We start from the raw sequence: 24,784 nt of genomic DNA on the forward strand, positions 1-24,784 counted from the left end.
AGTTTAAAAAAATGGTTCTTTTTTATTAAACTTCTATGCAATCTGTATATATAAAACGCACCGGCGGAGACTAACAGTGAGGAGTTCGCACCTTTCAGCCAAGTCCTTCTTACTCCCCGATGAGCCCGTGTGACAGACGTACGTTAATACCGTAAGAAAGTGGAGATGAGACCGACACTAAGCAATGATGAAAGAAAAACAAAACACTTGGAGTGGGAAGAATAAATAACATCAATATTGCCTTGCATGGTTTCTTTTTACGCCTGACTGAGGAACGACTGGACCTTTTTACTGAGGAAGATGAGTTGGGTCGATCAAATCTGGTCGCTGTTCAACTGCAAACTTGAATGTGTGAATATATGGAGGGAGACGCAGAGTAGTGCAATGTTATTTTTTCAGTTTTGGAGTGATTAAAATGTGATCTTGTTTGAACTCAAACACATATTGACCACAAACCAGCAAATATTTTGATAATTCTAATTGTAGCATTTTTTTTTAAAGATCATACTTATTAATATTTTTTTCCATTTTCTTAAATACAATAATTTACACTTCAGATCAGATACGGCCGAGTGTGCACGAGTGTGTGTCTTGGGGCAAATGCGGCGGGCGTTTCCCACTTTGTGCTACTGGAATAAACTCTGGTGTTTGGTGAAGGAGAGACGGAAAATCAAGGCCTGCTTCAACAAGCTGCGCTCAGTCACTGTCGCTGGTCTCGCTGCTGGGGTCTCCCTGCACCTTGCTGCGGTGCTGCATAGCGCGGTGGTAGGCGACCTGCACCGACTTGCGGATGTTGGACTTCCGGCCCTCCAGCATCTTCTCCTTGTCCAGCTCCTGGTCCACGCCGAGCGGCACTAGTTTGGAGCGGGGCAGCCACTGCCTGGACACACAAACGCATGCGAATGGCCATTAAACTGAATTTCTATCACATGACGGGCCAAAACTTCCCCATTTCTCGGCCAGAAAAGTGCTCTACTCCTGCGGGCCCTCTGACAGCAGCACCTGTGCTTCTGTACACGCTGACCTTAAAACACAACACTGCATGTTTCTCCCTTTCTAGACTCTCTGAAACCACATTTGCCCCATTTCTGGTAAATGTTCTGTCATCCTGCACTTTGCTTTCCTTTGAACTATAAAGTGCTGCTTGGGCGCAGACAGAAAGTGAATGCCAGAAGCTTTAGTCATGTTTTTAAACTGTATTTTCATCTTTTTGAATATAAAGACTCCAAACAAACAAATGAAGACAGATCTCTTTATACTATGTTGTTAATGTTAATGTAGTGATATTAATTAACTGACCAGGTTCTCTTGTTGTCAAAGAACAGGACCAGGAACAGGTGCTCTCTGGCCTCCTGTGTCATTTGCTCCCCTAGTTTCAGCACATCCAATGGGGGAACAGGGATTGGGACCCCCCTGTGGAACACGCCTTCCCGGGGCATCTTCGGGTCAATTATCTGAAGACAACAGAGGGTTTAGTCATTAAAGCAGGCGGCCTATGAGGAAACAGCTCTACAAAACCTGGTCTCACCAGAGCTGGATATGAGGGGTAGCCCCTGCACTTGGCCCACACCAGGTCCAGGGCCTCCAGGGAGGAATAGTCATCAGAGGACATCCAGCATCCTGAGCGGGAGCGGCTACGCACCACTGGAGCAGAAGGACAACAAACGCTGAGGTCTGAAACTTACAGTTTTCTTTTCAATGTAATACTGCAATAATATGTCTTTGATTGACTAATTAACAACAGGCTAAAGATATTTGTCAAGTTTCTGCCTGGTAATAATTCAGATAAAATGATGACCGATGGTTCTTTATCTTCATGAGCTGTGACATAAGCAGGCACGTGTGGGTTTGGGTGAGTGAAGAGAGGCTTACAGTGCGAAACTCCCCGCGATCCTCCGACTGAATAGGAATCGTTCTCGGTGCCCGACGTCTCCTCACTGCTGTCCTCCTGGAACGCAGAGCGCGAGAAGGATGCCTTTCCTCTGCCCTGTTTGGAGGGGGTCGTACTGAGGGAAGAATGATGGGACATGAATTTCCCGCTCGGATCGCTGCTGTGGCAGCCGTGGCGATAACGATCGGAGTTTTGGTGCTTTGAACTCCTGCGTTATTTCTCACGGCTCTGGCAAAACACGGGGTTGACAAATACGTCAACCTCATCTCCAAACTGAATTCTAGAAAGTACTGCTAGTTGTTTTGTTTTTAGCTAAAATGCCTGACATTTTAACGGAAACAGATAGAATTTGATCGGTAAGCTGATATTGTGAGTATCTTAACTGATAAAATTCTACCAAGCTGATAAGAACTCCTATCTGTTCCAGTTGCAACTTGAAAAAGGAAACACATTACGCTGCCAAGTTTTTTGTCTGACACAGAGTCCACCTCAGCTTCTCGGGGAAAAAAAAAACCTCATGATCAGTAGGAAACAGTTTTCGTTGGGAAGTCTGACTCTAGAACAGCAAAACAAGCTAAAGTAGGCCACTAACCAAAAGTGCAGACACATTTTCAAAAGTACCTCTGACCTCCTTTCTGACTACATATACTCACGTGCAGAACTGGCTGTTGTGTGTACGTGTCTGTGTGGGGGGGGTGTGTATCGAACATCCTGTGAGACTGTGCACGCACTACCTGGTCCTATCAGAAGCTGCACTGCTGCTGCTACTGGTTGTGGACTCCGAGTCTGAGCTGGACCGGGGGAGGCGCGGCTCGTTTCTGTATACGCGGAAACTCTCCGTCACCGGCTGGTTTCCCCCATCGAAGCCATTACTTGGCAAACCTGGAAGAATGTGAGAGACCAGTCAAGTGTGTGCTTAGTAACTGAAAGGCATCTTTATGCGCCAGTCTGTACCAGGAAGCAGGTCTTCGTTGTCACTATCGCTGTCAGAGGTGGAGCTACTGTGGGGGCTTCGGGGTCTCTTCCTTTGCCTGACTGTTGCCAGCAGGGGCAACTGAGGGGGGCCGATAGGACTCTGACTAATGCCCGCTCCACTGTAGCCAGCATCGCGGTTCTTGGGTGGCCGCCCAGGCCTTTTGGGGGGGCCGGCCATTTTCTGGTTCTTCTTGGAGAAGAGGACCGATGTCCGGCGTCCCACCTCTGGAGCTAATGCAGATGAGGAAACACTCAGCTCTGAGAGACAGACGAGGGTATATGTTGAAAATGCAAGCAAATGCTAACAATTTGCCACAATGTGTTGTGTTCACTATATTCCTTCATTCACCTTTTCCACTGATCTCCTGGCTGCTGCTTTCCCCTCCCTCGTCATGGAGTCCCACAGAGGATGCATGATGGGGGAGAGACGAAGCTCCTCCAACAGACTCCCGGCCGCCCATGTTGGAAACACCTTCCCGCTGGTGTGCGAGCTTCCTCTTGATGATGCTGATCTCCTTTCTCAGAGCTTTGGCCCTGCGAGACTGACCGATGCTGTGCTTTCCTGAGCTGACTTCATCCAGCCGTGCCTGCAGGTAGTGCAGCTGCTCTTCCAGCGGCAGTCGCCGCCGGTTCTCTGGCAGAAGCATATCTATGAGCAGCAAGGAAAAGGCTGTTAAGATTGGTGAAATAATGAACTGGTATCATATTACTATTACGTTGTCATCTCTGAAGTTTTGCAATGAAAAATTGTACTTTTTTACCCGAGAATTCTGTTGTTACGAACATGGCGCCATCTAGTGGTCAAGTTGTATTCATGTCCAACTTTTATCTACATTTAACACCATTGTAACAAATAATATGAAATAGTTTTGCCCTTTTACAATTTAACAAAAGGAAGAATTGAGTTCATACCCTCTTCATTAGAAGACGTCAGACCGTCCTTTTCACATTCTCGCTCCCTCTGGCGTTCCCGCTCCCTCTGTCGCTCTCGCTCACGCTCTCTGTCCCTCTCCTGGTCACGTCGAGTCTCTGGGCTCAGTTCTCGGGGTAGATGCAGGCCGGCTTCGTAGTCGAAGCCGATCCTTTCAGCTTGTCGCCTGGCTGTTCTGATGACGGACCCGCCCATCTCTCTGAGCCGCAGGGCAGCGCGGTAGAAAACGGTGTCCTTGGCATTGTACTTGAGACAGTTGTTGACAATAAGGCCAAAATCTGCCTCAAAGGCTTCAAAAGTGAGGTAGCGATGGGACTCCAGCTGGTTCCACATGGTCTGGAAGTCCATTGGAGTGTCAATGTGGTCCAGATAGTCTGGTACCTGAGTCAGAGAGGGCACAAAGCAGGAACCTCTTGTAAACCCAACAGAATACAAACTAATGTTAATGTGATCAGTAACAGAAATGTAAACACTCGTGTAGCTAAAGCCATGTGTGTGTTTACCTCTGCGAGTGGTACAGGCTCAGTGAAGAAGTTGTTAGTGTCTCTTTCTTGTAACTGTTCCAACGTGCTCCGTAACAGCACCAGGAAAGGAGTCAGCTGCATCTCCAGCGCCATCTGCTGCACCTTAATCTGGACATGGACAATGTTTATGTCAAGCTCTGAACAAATATGCCCTCAATGAAAAGAGAAATCTCTGCAATAAAGCCTGCACGTGTATTTAAAAATACCCTGGTGCTTCAGGAGGACAATGTGGCAGACGAGATAAGATAGATAACTTATATCTCACCGTCTCCCTCTTGAGTTTCTCTCTCTTGCGGATGAGTTCCACCAGTAGTCTGGCTCTCTCCAGATCATGTCTCAGTCTCTGCCAGGCCTTCAGCTGCTCCTTTAAAGCAGAGTGTTTCTCCTCACCGTCCCTCTGTGGAAGCAACATGGAGACACCCATAGACTTAATGAACAACGCGAAAAGACAAATTAATGTCACATGACCAAAAATGAGTTTATGATTGGATTTTTAAAAAAAATATTATTTTTAAGAGCCAGTTACCACAGGGAATTGGGATGGAGGCTGTGGCGGGAGTGGGTCAATATGTCGTTGCGACTGTAGGTGGGTTTGGAGCCGTCGTAGCAGAGGTACCCCGTTACGACTTTGTCTTTTCAGGGTCCAGTAGCTGTGAAGTCGCTGCATAAACTGGCTCTTCCTGGGAACCGTCAGGTTACTGGTGATTTTGCTCAGCCTGGAGAGAAAGAAACACCCTGTGAACACTCATATTCTCACTACAGAAACTTGTGAGTGAAGACTGTAGGTCTGTCTTAGCCTCTACATACCTGTGGGGTGGGATGCAGGGCACAGACACGACAGGTGCAGCAGCTCTCCTCTCAGCCAAGATCTTTCGCGCTCTCTTCATCTTAAGCCTGGACTTTGCTTTTGCCCTCTTGGCTCGCTCGGAGCTCCAGCCCTTTGAGTCATCGTCGTGACCGATGCTGCCTTCATCGTCCTCCTCCAGCTCCCCTTCACTGTGAGACGACCCTATGCTGGCACCGCCAACTCCTCCCAAAGGCCGCGCTGATCCTGGGGGCGTGTGGATGTCACAGTAAGCCGTTTTGCGAACGCTGAACGACGTCCCGTTGGCACCCGTTTCTCTGACAGGCTCCATTTTCATATAGAGGCCTGCCTGTTGGGCACAGGTGACGTGGAAGGCCGTGTAACAGTTGGCTTTGTGACACTGGATGCAGGCACCCGATCCACGCTGCTTGCAGATGTAACAGGTGAGTTTCCAGCGAGCAGGGGGAATGTGCTCGATACTGTCAATGGGCTCCAGGAAGACCGTGTTGGCAAAGCACACCTGAAGACAGGCAACAGAGCACAAATGACGGCATCACTCACATAAAATAAAATCAATCCCCACGTGAGGATTTTAAACACTCTTTGAGGCTGTTGGTAGCAACAGGTCGCATTTACCACTAGAAATCCTGAAGACAATGGTCCATGGTAATTATAAAAGCAACATCAAGTAGAAGGCAAATCTAAATCTACCTCTGGAATCCAGAGGGCACAGACGACATGGGCCCAGCGGGCGTCGTCTGTCTGTTTGAAGGCGCCCCCCTTGTTGGGACAGAGGGCACAGTCCACAGCTCGACTCGGCGACTGCAGGCAGCGCCGACATAACCACTGGCCTTCGGGGATGTAGGGCACGCCGTAGCACTCCTGGTGCACAGCCAAGTTACACATGTCGCAGAAGAGGATCACGTTGCTGTTCTGGCACTCTCCGTCATTACAGATGCAGCAGACGGCGTCTTCGTCGATTAGCGTGCTGGGGTCTGCCTGGGTGGAGAGAAAAGAAAAGTCAGATGTGGTCTCTAGGTGACAGCGTAACACGTTATAATTACGGATTAATGAGGCAATAATTACTGATCTAATTAGTGTTCAGGTACCTTGTTGTGGCTCTCAAAGTAAGACTCCTTCTCCAAGCGATCCATGAGGTACTCAAAGACCTCCTGAGGGATTTGCGTCACACCATCGCGTTTGCGCTTATCGTTCATGATTTTGAGCCAGATGTAGTCTTCCTCGTCAATGTCATACTCCACCTCCTCGTCCAGCTCCTCCACAGACTTATCAATATACCTGAAGATCAGAGTTGGTTGGAGGAAACTGTGAAAATTAGATTTTCTGTAGGATTCTGAAATATTACATAATTAATTTAGTATTTATTTATGAGGAGGGAGGGAGTTTATGCAGCTCAACGCAAACCTGTAATAGGACGATGGCCGAAGAGGGGCGTCGGGTCTCTCCTGGTCCAGTTCTCTGAACACTGCCTCAGGGAGCTTGACTGCAGGTCCTGACTGAGCACTGTGATGATGATAAGAGCCATCCTTCTTCTTTTCTTTACTCTTATGCTTGCTGGTTTTGGGGGTAGACTTGCCTCCATTAGATGATGGGATATCTGGGCGGTCCTTGCCACTTCCTCCCAACTCGCTTCCTCCACCATCACTACCGTTACACACCCCTCCTCCAGTTCCACCAGTACCAGATGGTGGAAGATCCTCAGCGTCACTGTCCTCCTCTGACACCACATCAATGTTATCGAAGATGCTGATGCGATGGACCCGTCCTTGGATCTCCACCTCCACCATGCGTTGCGCCTGGGCGTACGTCATTGTCTCTCTGCCTGGGGAGTGAGAGTGCTCTGACCGGTTAGGGCTACCAGGAGTGTTCCCCCCGTGCCCCTGTCCTCCACCTCCGTTACCACCACCGTCATCTGTATCGCCAGACCCGGCCAAAGAGGCACGTGGTGGACGGCCTTTTCGTTTCTTCTGGGGTACAGTCTGTGCAGGAGTTGGGTTATCATGGTCATAGTGGTACAGGTGATACTCAATACCACTGTAGCTTTTGTAGACCTTGCGACAGGTCTCCACAGGGCACTCGTAAGGGGGCTTGGTGGCCCGCAGGTTGTGGCAGAATGTCTTCACATCAAAGTCCAGCCCCATTGTGCCACTGCTGGGACAGATGTTGTTCCAGTTCACATCTGCCAGAGGAAGACAAAGAACTGTGAGAAAACCCAATGCGGTTCTGAACTGCAAGGTTGTATGATAAAAACACATTTTTTAAATACATGCTGTCAGAAACAGAGGGTCTCCTAGGCTGATGTTATGCACCTGTCACGCAGTCACGTGACCACAGCACATATTCTCAGTAGCAAACAAAATACTTTGCTCGTTTACCATAAAACTAATGCGACTTGTGTTATTTTCCTCACTTTGTCTAACGTGCAGTTAAACAGCAAGTGCAGGTGTCATGAATGTCAAAATTACAAGCAGCCCGTAACTTTGAACAAATCTGGGTGGAACAATGCACGGGCTAGAATTTTGCAGAAAATCCCACATTAGGCTATTAAATCTGTCATTTTAATCCTCTTCATGTTAGCCTTTGCCTTTTACTGGCAGATGCTTCCTCCTCAAACAATGAAGCGCTGCAGCCTTGCACGGTTAGCCAGCATGCTAACAGAAGCTACCAAACAACAACACCACTTGACTCAAAAAAAAAGCCACACTTAATGTAATGACGTTAACTTAGACATCCCTAATACATGTAAATTTCCATTTTCATCCACAGCCAGGGTTTTATTCGCCTCGGTAATGTTTAGTAGGTTAATTGAATTTGCATGCTAAACCCTAGCTGTGATCTTACTGACACAGGCGTTAGCTAACTAAAACGCTGGTGCCGCTTTAACTTCACCTCATTTTATATTACGTTAATTAGCAGGTGAAAATACGATAAAAAATTACATACATTGTAGCATGATTGTAGAATACCACTCAGTCCTGTTTCCCTCCACAATGACCTCATCCTAAATCCAACAGCAAGATGACTCTATAGCGTTTGATTTCACAACATACTACACTTACTACAGCGTTTTGGATCAGATCTATCCATTTAACTAAATAATTTATCATAACGATTAAACGATTAGGCGCTCACTCTTCCGACACTATTTAAAGCAACAGAAGGAAAATAGCCAGACTGCCTTAGTTTGCATTGAGGCTTTACTACTTTATTTAATTAGGACACAGAGGGAAAGATAGATCAGTAAAATGACAACACGATGTTGCTGTATTTGGTGTGCAACATGTACGGAAAGACAACATTTCCTAAAAGCGAATGTAGAGCGGTTTAACTATACGGATGTGTGTTAATGTTATAAACACTTACTACTCCACGTTCCTCAAGATTGCGTGCTTCGGAAAATCTCACGCCAGATCGCACGGATCGCAGATCGATTTTAATTGATATGGTAATCCCATGTGAGACATCGGCAAGCGCAGAAACATTGAAATGTTTTTATGAAACAAAATTATATCCTTTTTTTTTCCATTGTGAGAGGTATTATTCGGGAACTCGGTTGAACAAAAGGGGCAGGCGTTAACGCCGCAACACGGCGCGGCACATTCGTCACAACTGGTTTCCATTTCCCAATTCTAGTTTTATATTCGAGCATGTTTGTGAATTTTCCGAGTTTTATTTCACCTATTACTTTCATATTGTTCAAAATATATTTTTTGTGTGTAGGTTAAACACGTGATTATCTGTCGAGGGAATGAAGCGAATCTGTGAATTTGTTTCAAAGATGTCGGCAGGAGCCGTTGACTTTTGATGCGCCTGACCGAATGTTAACAAGGCGGGATACAAACTACCTTTAACTAATAACTTCATCGATAAATTCCACTGCATTCGATTGATATATGGGAAAAAAGTGCACACGAACAACTCATCAAGCACAAAATAATATTTATTTCTCTCTCAACACAATTGGTGATCAGAGTGCTGCAGGTTGGGGGAATGCAGTGGGAGATACAGCAAGCAGAAGCAATCCCACAGTTAAAACACAAGCTTTTGACAATCATAGCATATTCGACAGGGGGCAATGTTGCCCAGCGAGAAGTGAGACGAGCAGAGTAAAAAGTGTAGATACTGCTTCATCTTTGTGCATTTCTGGTCTGTGAATCATTCACTGCATCCAAGTGAATATGCCAACAATAGTCATTTCCTCTGCTGCTCCCCATGACATAGCAGCGACTGAGATGGAAAAACAAAACAAAAAACTGTATTAAATACAAGTGACAGAGAACAGAAATCTCTTACTACTGGAAATATTTCACCAAAGCAGAAGATTCTGCATAATATCCTATAAAAGTCCAATTCAAACCGAATTGATGGAATATACTTTAAAGCAACCCTCCTTCACCATGACCTTTAAACTGCCACGCAAATAAAATATACAAATATAAGGAAGAGGAAAACTGTACAATTCACAGCTTGGCAGGAATGGGTTGCTGAAATAATTCCAAAGTGTTGCAGGAGCAGGAAATTTGTAACTGTTGATTATATTTGCTTTGTGGAGTTAAGTTCGCCATGCTCATTCGTGATAATGGAAAAAAAAAAAAAAAGTACAGGAAGTGTTTACAGTTCGACTCGAGGAAAGCTTTACAGTGTGCAAATCTCCTGCGTCAAGTATATAATTTTTTTTTTATATAATAAAAGAAAAAAAGCAACCTGGGAGATCTAGCAAGGCAGTAACACTGTGGGCGTCTCGTTTGCTAAATGAATCTGACAGTTTGGTTTTGACTTCTGAGAAGAGAATGATTTAGCTCACAGCGAAACCCCCCTCGGAAAGTAGCAGCATCAAAGAAATCAAGCAAATCAATCAAAAATAAAAACCCCAGACTTGACTATGCAAAATACATCATACACGGTGTTTGTTGAGGAAAAGTTGGAAACTATTGAACAGTATTGTGACTTCAGATTTATGGATTGTGGTTTCTATTTTGCCAGGTGACAGCAGTCAGATGGCTTTGTTCAACATTTTTAGCTTGCTCCCGTTGCGTACGTCATAGATAAGGCTTGTGGCAAAGGCCACGATCAAAGCTTTGTTTAGGGGGGATAAATTGCACTTTAAAGCCTCAAGCCTTTCACACATTAGTTGCTACATTCTGATCAGAACTCTGCCAGAGGCTCATGCTGTAGAAAGAAATATTTACAGGTTACAGGTATCGTTCTGGACACCTCTTTTCCTCTGAGTACAAGGCTACAACACTGCTCACACCTGTGCTGCCCAACCAATCAGGTGTCCCACCAAAAAAAAAAAAAGCCTGTGTCTGAACCGTTTGACCTGAAAGAGTATGATTTGGCTGCTGGCATTTTTTTCCTTCTTTCTCTCAGTCCAACATGAACCACAAGGCAACATTACATCTCATCGTTATGGCATTCCGTCTGTCACAGGGGTGCGAAGTAAACGAGGATTAAAACATGGATTTATTATTTAAATAAGAGCAGTTATTAGTGCAGTTCTACAAGGGCATTCATATGTAAACCAAAAAACAAAGGTGTCCGTGATGTATTTAAAAAAAAAAGAGAAAGACTGCACTCAAGCTACCATCAAAATAACGTGGGTGCAGAAAAACATTGTCTTGGAAAAAGAAAAAAAGAAAAATCAATGTTCAAGGCACTACATTTCTTTAAATACCTTCTTCAAATACTGACTGCCTATTTTGCGCATCATAAACCACAGATTCCAGTGTAGCGTTGACATGTACGTAACACAAAAAAAGGACTAGTTGCATAAAATAATATATTTCCATGAGCACAAACAAACATGTCTTGAGTGGCTGATTGAGAGTGAAAGCCAGAAAGCATAAACCAAACAAACATATTGAACTGTACTGTACAACACACGCACACACACACAGTCACACGCTGACCACAGACAATGATGTATAAACAATATCAAGATGTTGCCATTATTTACAAGTTCACATTATGTACATTTGGGGCTCTGGTAAACCACAAAAAAGTGAGGCTAAACGTTTCACACATCCATCCACACACAGATGTCTGAATGAACCCAATTAGGTAGTCCTGGTTTTATTTGGACATGGCCCGTTCTCGGTGTCACGCATGACCAGAGGGTAGGATTCTAATCTTGGGTTTGCCATTGCAGCAAAGGGCATAACTCTTCCAGCACCAAGCAAGCCAACAGGACCCAAAGAGCCTGTTGGACTTGGCATGCCGGGCCACTGCTGAGGGTAAAGTGGGCCAGGGGCCATCCTGCTGTAGGAGCCTGCAGAGAAAAGGTACCCAGGAGGGAACATTGCTGGGGCGGACGGTGCTGCATTTGTGGCCATGTGAGGACTTAAAGTAGCAGTCAGGGGACAAGAGAGAGGCAACTGGAAGTTGCTTCGCCCATAATGGCTTTTCATCTGAAACAGAAAGCAGTTGTAACAGTTGTTCAACTACTTAAAAACCCCTTGCTGAACACCTCCAGTTCAAGTACCTCATGTGGAGCTGCTCCTGTGCGTGACACTGCCCCACCTTCCACGCCCTGTTGGCGTCTCTGCTGCCTGATCTGGTTCAGGGAGGGGCGGGACTGACTGGCTGCTGCAACAGTCTCCTTTGTCCAGTCATCCACCAGTTTGTGAAGATCATCGGTGAACGTGCCTCTCTTGTTGTTGCTGTTGTTGGTCTGCACCCGAGCGAGCTGCGGAATTGGCTGTGGCGGCGGCGAGGGCGTCGCTGCAGTGGGCTGCGTTTGACTGGTGGCTGTCTGAGCCCCGGTGGTGTTGAGAGAAGACCCTATAAAACACAAATGTGTTAAAAATACATATTTATGTGTATATAAGTATGCAATTAATAAAATCCAACCATTTAATCGACTGGCTTCTGTTAAAGGGATAGTTCATCCAAAATTTAAAAAAACAAACTTATCCACTTCTCACTCATAAATTAGGAGGGATAAGGGCCAAGTTTCAGAGCTTGGAAACATTTACCCACCTCCGATTTGACATAGTGGTTGTAATACTGTACGAGTGGGATTTTATTTTCTATCGACTATGCCTTTCATTTCATAAATAACATGTAACAACTTTCAATATGGTAACGACTGTAATGGAGGTCACACAGTAGAACATCCAATACTTGTTCTAACAGAAATGTGTTGCTTTTTAAGAGCAATCTAAGAAAAATGAAATGTTTGGTAGGAAAGCAATGAGAAAACTTCGCAGCACAACACGGGCACAGCCATGCAATACACACTAAATCAATAAATAAACCAATGCATCAATCTGTACTGAACCCACTGTTCTGACCGTAACTGTTGAAAGTATCCATGATCATTTAAAAACACGAAAAAATAAAGCGCTCATAATGACACAAATCAAAACAAAAAGGACTAAAATTATGTAGACAGTAAGTAAGTAAATAGGATAGTTACTACTATTGCGTTCTTTGCCTAGACATAGTCGTTTCAGAGTGGACCCTATAAGAAGTGAAACAGCACAAGACAGAAAGAGTTAGGCCACGACACATTACACACCACATTTATGTGGACAAGTTGCTTCAAAAGTACATTTAGTTATCAAAAATATTGGGTTGAGAGAAAGAGGATAAGAAGGACAAAGGGATTGAATCAGTGAGGAAGACTCTTCAGAATGACAAACCACAGGGAAAGTGAGACAGATTACCTTTTATCAAATGATCACCGTAAATGACTAATAATTCATTTCAGCAGGTAAAATGCCTTGTGATAAGGCGTTCCAACATCTGTAGCAATCTTTAAGATTAAATGGGTAAAATTAATTTGTTCGAATTATGTTGTTAAACAGGACCGGGGAGATATCTAAAATAGGGCGACACCGTCACCTTAATCAATTCTTAAAATATATGGCATTTCAGATCATTTGTTTGGATTGGGACTTAGTATGACTCAACTGTCCAATAACTGAAGGGAGAGATCACAATAAAGATTATCTGAAAAAAAAGTGGAAAATAGTGGAAGCTCTATTAAAAAAAATAAAAAACAGATCCATTTGCCGATGCAACAATGCCTGCGAAAACAAAACAATGAAACTGAAATTAAGCCTCAAACTGAAAGAGCACACAGATACTAGCTACAAATTAGAGCCAGCACTTGTGAGACACATGCAGGTAAGTCAGGGGAGGTGGAGGAAGAAACAAAACAATAGTAATATTGATTATACAGCCCTTAATGTGGCGGAACATGTCTCCATCTGTGCCCTGCTCGGCGCCTGCATCATGCACATCTTCTCCGTCCAAACATGAGGGACAGAGAGCTCTCCTCTAAGCAGAGAGCCCTTGCCTTGGGTTCTGGGAAAGGTTGGGGGGACTCAGGTCTCTGTGTTAGTATACAGAGGACTGCTCAATCGGGACAAGTGTTCTGACTTGCAAACATAATACAACCAAAATAATAGTGGATGGGAACATAAGAAATAAAGAGGGTGTAACAGTTTTGCTATTCTCTCCAACATTGACACACACACACACACTTTTATATTTGACCTAGATTGGGCCCATGTTTAGTGTCCCTGGTGCATTTGGGTGGGAGTGGGAGTATTATAGATCACAAAGGAAAACTCAGGAATGCAGTTTGGTCAGTTCTAGATGGTTATCAGAAAAAGAATGGTGTAATGATCCACCCTTGAATTTATTTCAAGAGCTATGCATGTCCAGGAAAGGCCTGTCTTGGAGCCAATAAATTTGCTCTATATTCATTATTGTGCTTTTTAATATATTGTATCAATAAAAAGACACACCTTATGGCAAAATCTTAATCATGAAATATTAGCCAGGGTAGTGTGTAGGGGAGGATTGCACAAAATACTGCATATTTACATTATTCCAAGTGCACAAAGAAAAAGTACATGGTGTTGCACAAGCGTGTTAGGGGTCAAACGTGATATGAGGTGGAGGAAGTAACTCTAAATGGACTTTGCAGCTCTGTTGAGCACGCAGTGACTGTTGAAACTTTCATCAATGGCTGGCAGTACAAAATATGCCATGCTTCACTGATTGCTTAAGGATGAAAAGCAAACACATCCTGGCTGCAAAAGCCTTCAACTCTGGTGAGGTGTGCTTTGTTAACTGGACTCCACTGACCATGTTCATATGAGCTTTCAATAGAAACATCAGTAGGCACATGTGATCATATCCCCTGGTGGTCAGAACAACATAAAAGCACAACATTTGAGGATGTGGAGAGAAAGGGTGAGTGGAAGAAATAGGAGTGATGGATATTAAGGTGAGGAACGGTATGTACTAAGGTACATAAAAAAAGCAAGGCTGACAGGTAAGAGGGGAAGGTTAAATAAAAAGAAGGTGGATACAGTGACTGGAAATAGAAAAGAAAAAATACAAACAGATGGACAGAGACACAGGTCCACTGAGGAATCTAGTGCGTGGTTTGCTACTAGATTTATAGGTGACTCTCTCTGACGTTTGGTGGTAAACCGTCCAGCCTGTAAAAATGAATATAAAGGGAAGAAGAGAAGAAACAAGAGAGATACTTTGTAAAAGTGCAGAGAGATTTGGATGAGAAAACCCCCATCATAAAAGCAGCAGTAAAGAAGGAGTGTAGGGTAAACAGGCATACCGGTAATTATGATCAAGCGTACTGAAGTAGTATGTCCACAACTAAACAGCTAACAAAAAAGAAAGAACAAACTAGACCTAAAATAATGGTTTAAATGTACACATTAATTTGGAAACATGCCTCCTCGATAGTATATTTAAATGATAGCACAAAAAGTAACCTGAAGTTTTAACAGCCATTTTATTACAACCACCTGCTATACCATGATATGGCACCATTTATATGCTATGAAATGGAAGACATGTTTTGTTGGAAGTGGTTGTAATTTTTTCTGATAGTCCAGCTATATTATCATTTGTGCCTAGTCATTAAGAGTCAGTCTCTCAAGCCATGTACTTGTTTATCTTTGGTGATCAGTATGAATGGCACTGACATGCCTATTCTCTAGCCCTCACAGCTGCACACACGTGTGAAGATACAAGCACGTGTGCGCGCACACCACACACATGAAGTAATCGTGTGTACCTTGGCCAGGGCCAGCCTGGTTAGCCATTCCATCGCCGTGTCGTCCAGCGTAGATGTTGTCGGAGGAGAATGAGCCCTTCAAAGAACAGGGCTGCTGGGTGTGGACCTGCTCCTGTGTGACACTGGGTGGATTACTGGAACTGGAGCTCCCGCTGGAATGGGCAGAGCCATCTGACATAACTGAACTTTTAGCAGGGGAGCTGGATGAACTGGCAGCACTTTCACCTTGAGGGAAAGGGGGGATTATAAATGTGTAAGTATGCACGAATCATCTAATCACACATTCCTGCATTTCTGTGAATCTTGCAAAGCTCCCACAGATTGCAATTGTGCCCCTGTAAACATCATCATCAGATAAACCAGTTTCATCATACCCTTCCTCTCACTAGATGTGTTGAGATTATTCTTCAGTTGTTGCACCATTGGATTGAGCAGTTTCCCAGCTTTCAGTTTGTGTTTGCTGGCTCGGCGCCTGCGTCCACTGGGGGGTGCGGCGTGAAGCAGGCCAACATTCGGGGGCAGTGTTTTACCCAGCTCCTTGTACAGACGCTCAATCTCATTCCTCTGGAAGGCTTGGAGCTCTGAGATCTCTTTCATGTGTCTAATGAAAAAAAAAACACAAAGATGGCATAAAAAAATTAATTATTCTTAGAACACACAAATTCCCACATAACTACCAGCAATAGTGACGCATGCAACTCTGAGATGGAAGCTAAAGTGCCAGCGCAGTCAGATGGCATTGCAATTCTGACTTGTCAACACAAGGGGGAGGCTTTCACAGAATTGGCTGCAAGAAAATTTAATTTCCAACGATTAGGTTTTTGGCATTTCGGTTGTATTCTTTATGCCACCAACAGCTAGCAGGAGAAAGGGCAATAAAATAGGGAAAGAGAAGAAGGCATGCTGCAAAATCACTTAATATTCAAAATAATATATATTATAACAGACAGACAGACAGACAAGGAACAAAGTGGAGGTTTCCCTGACTGCATGTTTGTAATGTCTTGTGTGTTATACTTTACTTTTCTCTCAGTTTCTGTAGTTCTTTCTTCATATCTGCATCCTCAAACTCTGAATCATTGTCGCTGCTGATGTACGAAGAGTGAGCATGTGCTGGAGAAGGTGAGGGAGCGTGGCCGTTCATCGCCACAAGATGCTGGGATGTCGAATTGGAGCTCTGCTCACTTTTGCTCCGGCCAGTGCGTCGCAGGAAGGCCACTGCTCTCTTCATGAATTCACTTCCACTGTGTTCGGACAGGGCATGAGCTGGGGAAGCATGGTGGGATGGAGGGAGAGTAATGCTGCTGCTGTCCTCATCTGCAGAGTCGGAGCAAAGGCGAGTGGAGCGCTGATAAGGGTGACGGATAGGCGTATCGATCGTCTGGGCACGGGGCATGCGGTGTGGTGTGAGGTCAGGACTGGAGGTGGAGGTGGACTGGTAGAAATTTGGTGGTGCAGAGAAACGTTTGGTGATTTCTGTGCTCCGATTACCAGCTGAGGTCATTGCAGAGGGCCTGTCTACATTTGCACATTCCTCTTTGGTCCCTTTGCTGTGAGTCTGACTATGGGATCCCCCGGAACTGCTAGAGGGGGCCAGGGAGCTGCAGGCACTTAAGATTGCCTTGCTTTTCTCGACACGATAAATGGCATCCGGTGGAGTGGGGATGATCTGGGGACAGTAGAGAAGATCACATTAAGTTTGTGAATCTACGAAAGGTCCAAATCACAAAAGAAACCACCCCCACTGTAACCACTCCCAACACTGTTTAATTCATTTCAAACAAATGACATTAGTATTGACATAAAGGTGGATTCCTACTTGAAAGCGGTTTCTGGTAGTGATGTCCTCTGTGTTCAAAATGCTGTTGTTGGCTAAGGAAAAAGAAAACAATTTTATTTATGCAAAAATACTAGCAGATAGTCAAAATATCCCTGAGTAGTTTCTGTAAAAAGGGACATCAAATACATACCTGACACTGTGGAGTCACCTACATCACTGCATTCAGGAATCTGAGACTAATGGACAAAAAAAAAAAATAGAATTCACAGTCACACAAAGAATTCACATTCAAAATCATTTTGAAAATTAAAATCAGCAATAAATCTAACTCTTCACTCAGGACTGTTGCTGAAGTGCGCCAGGCTGCTGTATAAACATAAAATGAAGCTGCTAGTTGAAGAGCATAAGACTAATTGGTATGTTTATGACAGTAATGTTATTATCCTTCTCATCCTTCTACACCTTTCTGAACATTCAGGTCATATTAGTTACACGTAATCAAATTATTTTGCGATTGTGCCATTAACTTTGTTCCTAACCACCACTGTTAATGCCTAGATTATTCCGATTTATATTTACCAGTGATTCTCCTTTCTTCTTTTTATGTGCTCCCTCTGTGCTCTGACCATCTGAGACAGGGGTTGAACTGACTCCCTCGGTACCCGAGGCCTGGGGATCGGATGCAGTGCTGGAAGTCTGCAAGGGGGCATGTTCCTGGTATAAAAGGTTTCTCAGTTTCTCATCCAAAGTCTTGATGGTCCGATCGACGAAATCTACCCTTCGTGGCCCCTCGCTGTCTGACTCTCCTGGTCCAACGCTCCCTGGCTGCTGGTGGCTTGAGGACTGGGAGCCCTGGGAGGTCTGATGTGCAGGACTCTGAGGCTGGGATGTCACAGTTCCAGGCTGCATAGGTGTGGCATAGGGTTGCTGTAAGACCACAGACTGATTCGCTGCCAGTTGTTGAGGGAGCTCTCCAGTCGGACTAGACTTGTGATTAAGCTGATTAGACTGAGAGAGCCTTGAATCACCAGGTGCTCGCTTATCAATAGCATTCACATCCAGAGAGACAGGTGGCACAATTGCACAGCATGGCATGTCAGTTACTATAGAGACAGCAGAGATGCAAGGTTCTTCCACAGACTTGGGGTGGCTGGTAGCAGCAGCAGCAGCAGGAGGAGCATGCTTAGCTAAACAGGGCTGAGCTTGCTGTATCCTGGCTTTTTCAGTGTTCGCAGGGGACAGAGAGGAGGAGGGCACAGTCTGAGAGGGTAAAGATGTGCCTGTGGTTGTTGCTGTAGTTATGTTGTCATTGGGCCTGGATGATGATGAAGCTGATTTCTCAGATTCTGATATAATACAATTGAAAAACAAAACAAACAGCAGATTAGAGGTCTAATCTCAGCTACGACACATCACAAAGCACAGAAAAGTCCTAAGGGTGCTTGAGGGTTACATCACAGCTTGTCTTGCCCCATCAGGCTTTTTCAGCTGGAGTACAAATCCTACCCTTCATTTCTTCCTAGAACCACTGCAGAGTCACTATTATATAACTAACTCGCATCCCAGTGCACAGCAGCATGAAGAAAATGTGATTCTGTAATATACAGACAATACAGTAAAAAAAAAAATCTCAGTCAATGACATATCAACATGGAACATACCCTGGGCCGTTGAAGCATTCGATGCAGGCTTCTCATCATCTAACAAAGGTGTCTCAGCTACGGGGCAGATAATAAACCAGCGCTTTCCAGTGTGAAGGACTGTCAAAGAAAATTAGGTAATGTAAATTTTAAAAAAAAATACAAAAAGTTATCAATTAACAGGTTTTAAAGAAAAGGGAGAACTAGAACTAGATTTTAATTACTATATAAAACTCTCAGCACTAGTGATATATTATTAAATGGTACAGCATAACAGACCTTTTTTATTGATATATATTCCAAGATCTTCCAAGTCTTACCATTTTGCTGGTACATCATCTGCGGAGCGTTAGGTGTAGACGGTTTCAAACCCTAAAAACATTAGATTTCTTCAAAGAAATGACTCACATGCATTGACTCAGCCAATATTTACAACAAGCTAAAGAGCTGCAGTACATAAACAAAATAACAGCGATGAAACTATTGTATCAGACAGAATGGAATTATCATCTACATTTGCTGGCAGTGCAGCACAATGAGTCCAGAGTGGAGTGATGATAATGTATTCCCGATTGCAGCACTTCAAACTAAAAAGGAATTAAAAACTAAACAGCTTCGTTCCTACCTCGGTTCCTAATGTTCCCGGTGCGTCAGTCTGTTTTGGACCACCTGCCTGCTCCGAGTTCTTCTCACCCTCAGCGTCCTCACTCAACATGTCTTCTGCCTTGTCCACAATGTCCTTCAGTTGCTCGATGAATGCTTCCTTTTCCAAAGGTAGAATGAAATCGTTCTCCACCTAAGGAGCATGATGCACATTAAATCCGGAATGAGAAAGGAAAACCTCCAAAAAGATATTTCTAAGCAAATAGAAAACATCTAATGTCAGCTATGGATTCTAACATGATACAAAAACAGTTACATACCATATATGTAGCAATCTCCTCTGGTGCATCCCCATCTAGGTCAAACTTAAAAGTGACCATTTTGTGGTTATGGGTTTCCAGCTGACACTCTACCATCTTATCACCAGTGTTACACACCTACAATCAGAACAAGGCCAATAAATGAAAGAAATCAGTTCTTCAGATAAATTTTAGTTTACCCACATTGAGGATGTTAAGCTTTGGCCTGCTGATCTTCTCCTGCCGAGAACGAGTTCGCGTGGACCTGCGGTGGTGCTTGCGGACTTTCCCCTCGCCTTTACTGCCATGTGTCCCCTCATAGCCATCACTCATCTCCTTACCGGAGGTGGCATCAGAGTTGACACTGCATTTGAGTGAGGAATGGCAGAAATTGTCAACACTAAACATTAAGCACTCTGTGAACAGTAAAAGGAGTCACATTCAAAGACGACATGGCTAGTACCTCTCATAGCCCTGTCCTCCAGTATGTTTCTCCAAGGCTTGTTCCTACAGAAAGCAAACGAATAAAGAGACTGAAACACATCACATCACTGATACAACCTTTGAGACAAGTTTGCATTTGCTACATCGGAGTGGAAATGCAAGGAAAGGGGAGGAGCTACTGAGACTTGTGCAGTAGAAGTATGAAAATACAAGTCCACACCTCAGTAATCACCTCTGTTGGTGCTTGACCTGCAGAGCCCGAAATAGTGCCAAGTGGTTTCTGCTGAGTCAAAGAGGACCCGACAGACACGGAGGATGCTCTCTGGGAGTCAGAGGGCTGTTGCGCAGGAATTTGGCTCTGAGGCTGACTCTGGGTCTGAGCCTGCAGGGGCAGCTGACAAGGATTCTTTTTGCCAAGGTGGTCTGGTGCATTCAGCAGAGGTGGAGAGAATGCTGCAGGTTGACCGAGTGGAGCAGAGTGAGCAAGCTCAGCATGGCTGACCATGTCCTGTATTTATGATAGACAAACACATTCATAAATAAAATCATTCTGATAAACATATTATAAAAATAGCTGCATTGTTTGTGCTATTTATAAATTGGTAATTTATTCCCAAAATGCATAGTTTCTATTAATTATCTCAAATACTTGTGAATAGAAATTCTTAGCTCAAAGACAAACAACAGTTTTGCTGCGATATAAATAAAAGAACAACAAATCAGACAACTGTTATCTTTACACCCTTTAGCTAAATATCTGCACTCTGCTGCAGCCTCCATAGTTACCTTTATCAAGGTCTGAGTGCTGCCATTTGTAGCAGGGTGGGTGTTCTGTGCTGAGACAGTGTGAGCGTGTAAGGGGTTAGTGGATTGTGAGGATATAAGTGCAGGGTGTGAATAAGATGCTTCCGGCCTAACACTCTGCTGCAGAGCAACAGTGAGCTGGAGCTGTGGGGACGTTGGTCCCACCTTATCCAGCACCTGAGATGGGGATGGCATCAAGGACACTGGAATAGGTGAACCTAACACATTTTCATAGTGCAAAGGAGAAAGGGGGGAGACAGCAGGGGTGACAGGGAGAGTCTGTCCAGGAGAGAGGAACATTCGAGAATATGAGGAGGCTGAAGGGTGAGGGACAGAGCAGGTGTGAGGGTAAGAAGACTCAGAGTCAGTCACAGCAGCCATGACCTGGACAGTGGGATACTGGGAAGGGAACTGAAGGGAAAGGAAAGGAAGAAAATCAAATAATCAAAAGAAAAAAGATTAAATACAGAAGGAAGATGCATGAAAACTTGTCTATGTTCTATTTCCTAATATATTTAAAGAAATAACACAAAGGTAATAGGAGCAATACTAATTTAGAAAGATCTCAAATGAACAGAAGAATGAGTGGATGGCCATACCTGGGAAGGTTGTGTTTGGTTGTTTGAACACTGTTGAGTATGGAACTGTTGGTTAACAGGAGCGTGAAAAAAGAAAATCTTTAATATCAAATAATGTAAAGGGATTTAAACCTTGCTGCAATGCATCATTTCATGACAGGATAGAAAAGTCCTGAAGAATCCCACCTGGCTCAACTCCCCATAGGCTTGTGGAGTTGTAGACTGTGCAGACAGGTACTGGTTTTGAGCTGGAGGAGTTGATTGTTGCAGGATGCTGAAGGTAGAACATGAATAGCTTTGTGGGCCAGCATCATGTAGACCAGCAGCAGGGAAACTTTGGTGTGCAGCTGCCACACTAACAGGGGAAGTGGTGGGGAGAGGTTGTGAGGCTGGTGTAGGAGTCTGTTGGAATGTCGACTGGTATGTGTCATGGCTCTGCTGCCGAACTGTTGCCTGCATGGGTTTCTGACTGTGACTAAGGTTAGCTGGAGTTTGGACTTGTTGCTGATTTGTGGTCGGCTGTGCCATTTGTTGTACAAGGTTATGTTGAATTTCTTGATTATGCTGGAGTTGAGGCTTCAGATATCCCTGCCCGACATTTTGGGCTACTTGAATATTGGACTGAGAACTTTGCAGGAAGGTCTGCTGGTTCTCTTGTTGGATTGGCATCTGTTGGCTATAAAGTGCTGGTGTGGAGGAGCTCTGACCAGAATGCTGACTTGAGAGGCAGACTGTGCCTTGAACCTGTTGCAGCACACTGGGAACTTGTGCAGGATGACACTGGGCTTGGGTTGCTAAACCTGGAACTACAGAGCCAGCAGGATAGCTTTGTGATGGGACAGCAGGGGCTGCAGCAGTATGCTGCTGAACAGGAGCAGAATATCCTGATGCAGAGACACTCTGTTGTGTTGTTGGCATCACACAGTTCTGACAAGTCTGTTGGGCTTTTGAAGAAAAGTTTAAAGAACTCGCTGCTGTTGGTTGTTGCTGTTTGTGACTTGGTGACTGGTAGTTTTGTGGCACAGCTGATGGTATAATATTTCCTGTATTTTGTAGAGTCTGTTGCATATTTGCAGGAACATAACTAGCAGAAAGGCCTGTAACTGAACAGAGACTAGCTGGAGCTGGTGCTGCACAGTGTTGGCCGGTATAGGGAGCAGCTGGGTAACTTTGTCCAAGCTGAAGGTACTGTAGCGGTGCCTGCACCGGTGTGCTGGAAGAGGGCAAGCCATGGATTGTGTGGTGAGTCTGGTGACCTGCTGAACTGGCCTGAGGACAAAAAAGGAAAAAGGACATTCAAATTAGAAACTTTTGGGTGTCGAATTTAAAAAGGGAGAAATTCTGCATCAAACAGCTATAAACAATAACTTTTTCAATATTTAAAAAGGCCCCATATCATAACACTAAATACATGCACGTTAAATTATTGTCTATTAAACATTTACAATGCTCTTCCTTTTTAACGTTGGTTTGTATACTACTTAAGTATGGCTTGGAGTAGTAAAAATGACAGGGAGCCTTTTAAACCATGTTAAATAATTGTACTATAAACTCATAAAAGACCAAAATATGCACAGTGCTTTAATCAAGAGCAAGCAGTAATAAGTCTGTGTTAAAAAAAAAAAAAGGGACAGAATAAAAAAAGACTCCAAAGGCAGGGAGAGATCCAAGAGGGAAAAAAAAAAAGAAATCAAGCAGCAATCCCTTTACCTTCAATCATCTATTTAAGGTAAGACAAGGAGCAAGACAGCTGTAGCATTGGGTCAGCAAAGCAGAATAGGAAAGGTGAGATCCAACTGTTAATCTGCAGGGGAAGTTGATTTTCTAAAATGAAGCCATTTTCCTACAACAGCAGAAGAGGGATGGTGAATTCTGCAGACCGGCACGTCGGCAAAGACATCGATCACACAGAAAGCATTCTGCAAGTTACAAAATGCAGGTGGAACCACAATGACTTTAAAAAAAAATCAAATGTCAACGTGGAAGCAATAAGGGAGCTATCAAGTGTGCAAAACACTGCCTCTTAAAACAGCTGCAAAAATGGTTTCTGTGTGATTGGCCTCTTGGAGATCTAACCAGGAGAATGCAGAAATATTCTGATGCTGCTACAGGTGGGGAGACATTAGTTAAGCAGGAATCGGCCCCTCGTGGACAATCTAAAGCGATGTCTGCTACTGTCACCTACCACTCCGATTTCTGCTCCAGACCATTGCTGCTCACCAGCACACAAACTATCTTCAATGTTCTTAGGAGATTCTTTTTCCCCGACCAAACCTCCAGTCAGGAGGCGGCTCTTCATTCTGATGTCTCCATCACTACATACCGGTCTTGGAGCGGCTGAGGACTGTAACAGGAGGTTGTTATGGGTAGTCGTGGGACAAGGTGCTGCTTTGCGGCCAATTATATTAAACAGGGACTGCTGCAGGAGTGAGAAATCTGAGCAATCGCTTGAACCTCTCTGACGGCCAAAACTAAGACTGGGTACTGTTCCAGGGTGTTCACATGAAGAGACTGGCGTGATGATAGATGGGCGGTGGTGGCTTCCTTCTCGTGACCTCTGAAGTAAAGAGAGGCAGGCCTGACATGCATGGCATCTCTGCAGTGCTAAATTGTTATGTTTAGATTTTAGGGTCAGAAGACTACTAAGATCAGAGTGTCTGCGTCCACCTGGCACTGGTATGGTTATATTCTCACTGGTGGTGATGGACTCTCGCCTGATATTGTTGTCACTGAGGCGACGGGGCTGAGAAGGTGAAGAGACAGGAGAGACTCGCAGCAGTGGAAGAGCACAATGAGAAGGGACACAATCCTTTTCTCCTGAACGAATGGCAGAGTGGCTGAATTCTGACTGATCTTCTAACAGAGGGGGGGTGGGACTGATTGACCTGGGGGACTGAATAAAGGCACGGAGATGAGCAATGTGGTTGGACCTCAGAGTGTCAATAACAGGGGCACTTCCTCTTCGGGCTGCACCTCCAAACTGAGCTCTGTGTCCTGCCTCCCAAACTTCACTCTTTTCACAAGAGCGGGGGCGGTCCGCCAGAAAAAGGCTACTGCTGTGGCACTATTAGGAGTAACCCCAAAATCAAAGTATGTTACTCAAAATAACAAAACAACATGTGTGAAATATTGGGCTAAATGTATCTTGCATGATTACATTGCTAATCATGTACATAGGCCAAATAAGTGATGGTACAGAACCTGTGTTATACCATTTCAGCAATATTTGCTTGTAAAGATTTAAATAAATCTACATTTACATAGTCCACCTGGCTATATATGCTTCTGATACAGACCTGCTGTGTTGTCATAGTAATAGGGTCCAGCTGGGACTGGTAGAGGACACTCTGCTGACTGCTGTGGGAGTCTGAATATACAGTGGATCCCATACCACTGTCAAGAGTGCTGTCTGCTGCAGAGACATAAATTGTG

At 44.4% G+C, this 24,784-nt stretch overlaps 2 protein-coding genes across 14 annotated transcripts in view; both read right to left on the reverse strand.

Annotated features, from left to right (window-relative positions):
- Positions 1–31: 31 nt before the first annotated feature.
- brpf1 (bromodomain and PHD finger containing, 1) lies at positions 32–8,738 on the reverse strand. Of its 3 annotated transcripts, none has more exons than XM_011602588.2 (16): positions 8,511–8,738; positions 6,552–7,326; positions 6,236–6,425; positions 5,838–6,125; positions 5,129–5,646; positions 4,848–5,037; positions 4,587–4,718; positions 4,301–4,429; positions 3,779–4,178; positions 3,216–3,515; positions 2,846–3,124; positions 2,626–2,773; positions 1,873–2,006; positions 1,529–1,644; positions 1,300–1,454; positions 32–880 (listed from the first exon to the last, which is right to left on the reverse strand). In XM_011602588.2, exons 2-16 carry the CDS (start codon positions 7,286–7,288, stop codon positions 697–699), a joined length of 3,900 nt encoding a protein of 1,299 aa, XP_011600890.1. In that variant the 5' UTR covers positions 7,289–7,326; positions 8,511–8,738; the 3' UTR covers positions 32–696. The 3 variants fall into 3 exon arrangements, with proteins under 3 accessions (XP_011600890.1, XP_011600889.1, XP_011600888.1); XM_011602587.2 differs by lacking the exon at positions 8,511–8,738 and adding an exon at positions 8,091–8,457 and having other exon boundaries at positions 2,846–3,097; XM_011602586.2 differs by lacking the exon at positions 8,511–8,738 and adding an exon at positions 8,091–8,455.
- Positions 8,739–9,069: 331 nt separating this feature from the next.
- The window catches only part of LOC101063786 (serine/threonine-protein kinase WNK2), a 28,365-nt gene continuing 12,650 nt past the window's right edge, over positions 9,070–24,784 (reverse strand). For 2 of the 11 annotated variants that reach the window (XM_029833232.1, XM_029833231.1), the window contains 22 exons: positions 24,649–24,764; positions 23,538–24,416; positions 21,539–22,621; positions 21,374–21,418; positions 20,757–21,185; positions 20,191–20,478; positions 19,990–20,033; positions 19,731–19,890; positions 19,548–19,664; positions 19,250–19,420; positions 18,945–18,996; positions 18,646–18,744; positions 17,564–18,330; positions 17,175–17,220; positions 17,024–17,076; positions 16,227–16,873; positions 15,579–15,805; positions 15,205–15,429; positions 14,507–14,605; positions 12,565–12,609; positions 11,629–11,927; positions 9,070–11,554 (listed from right to left, as the gene is read on the reverse strand). In XM_029833232.1, coding sequence (XP_029689092.1) covers positions 11,204–11,554; positions 11,629–11,927; positions 12,565–12,609; positions 14,507–14,605; positions 15,205–15,429; positions 15,579–15,805; positions 16,227–16,873; positions 17,024–17,076; positions 17,175–17,220; positions 17,564–18,330; positions 18,646–18,744; positions 18,945–18,996; positions 19,250–19,420; positions 19,548–19,664; positions 19,731–19,890; positions 19,990–20,033; positions 20,191–20,478; positions 20,757–21,185; positions 21,374–21,418; positions 21,539–22,621; positions 23,538–24,416; positions 24,649–24,764 — 6,242 coding nt within the window. In that variant the 3' untranslated portion in view covers positions 9,070–11,203. The remainder of the gene's footprint in view (positions 11,555–11,628; positions 11,928–12,564; positions 12,610–14,506; positions 14,606–15,204; positions 15,430–15,578; positions 15,806–16,226; positions 16,874–17,023; positions 17,077–17,174; positions 17,221–17,563; positions 18,331–18,645; positions 18,745–18,944; positions 18,997–19,249; positions 19,421–19,547; positions 19,665–19,730; positions 19,891–19,989; positions 20,034–20,190; positions 20,479–20,756; positions 21,186–21,373; positions 21,419–21,538; positions 22,622–23,537; positions 24,417–24,648; positions 24,765–24,784) is intronic. The other 9 variants (XM_029833236.1, XM_029833235.1, XM_029833233.1 and 6 more) reach the window with 9 other exon arrangements.

Source organism: Takifugu rubripes, chromosome 3 (assembly GCF_901000725.2).
Source record: "Takifugu rubripes chromosome 3, fTakRub1.2, whole genome shotgun sequence".
Lineage (NCBI taxonomy): Eukaryota > Metazoa > Chordata > Actinopteri > Tetraodontiformes > Tetraodontidae > Takifugu > Takifugu rubripes.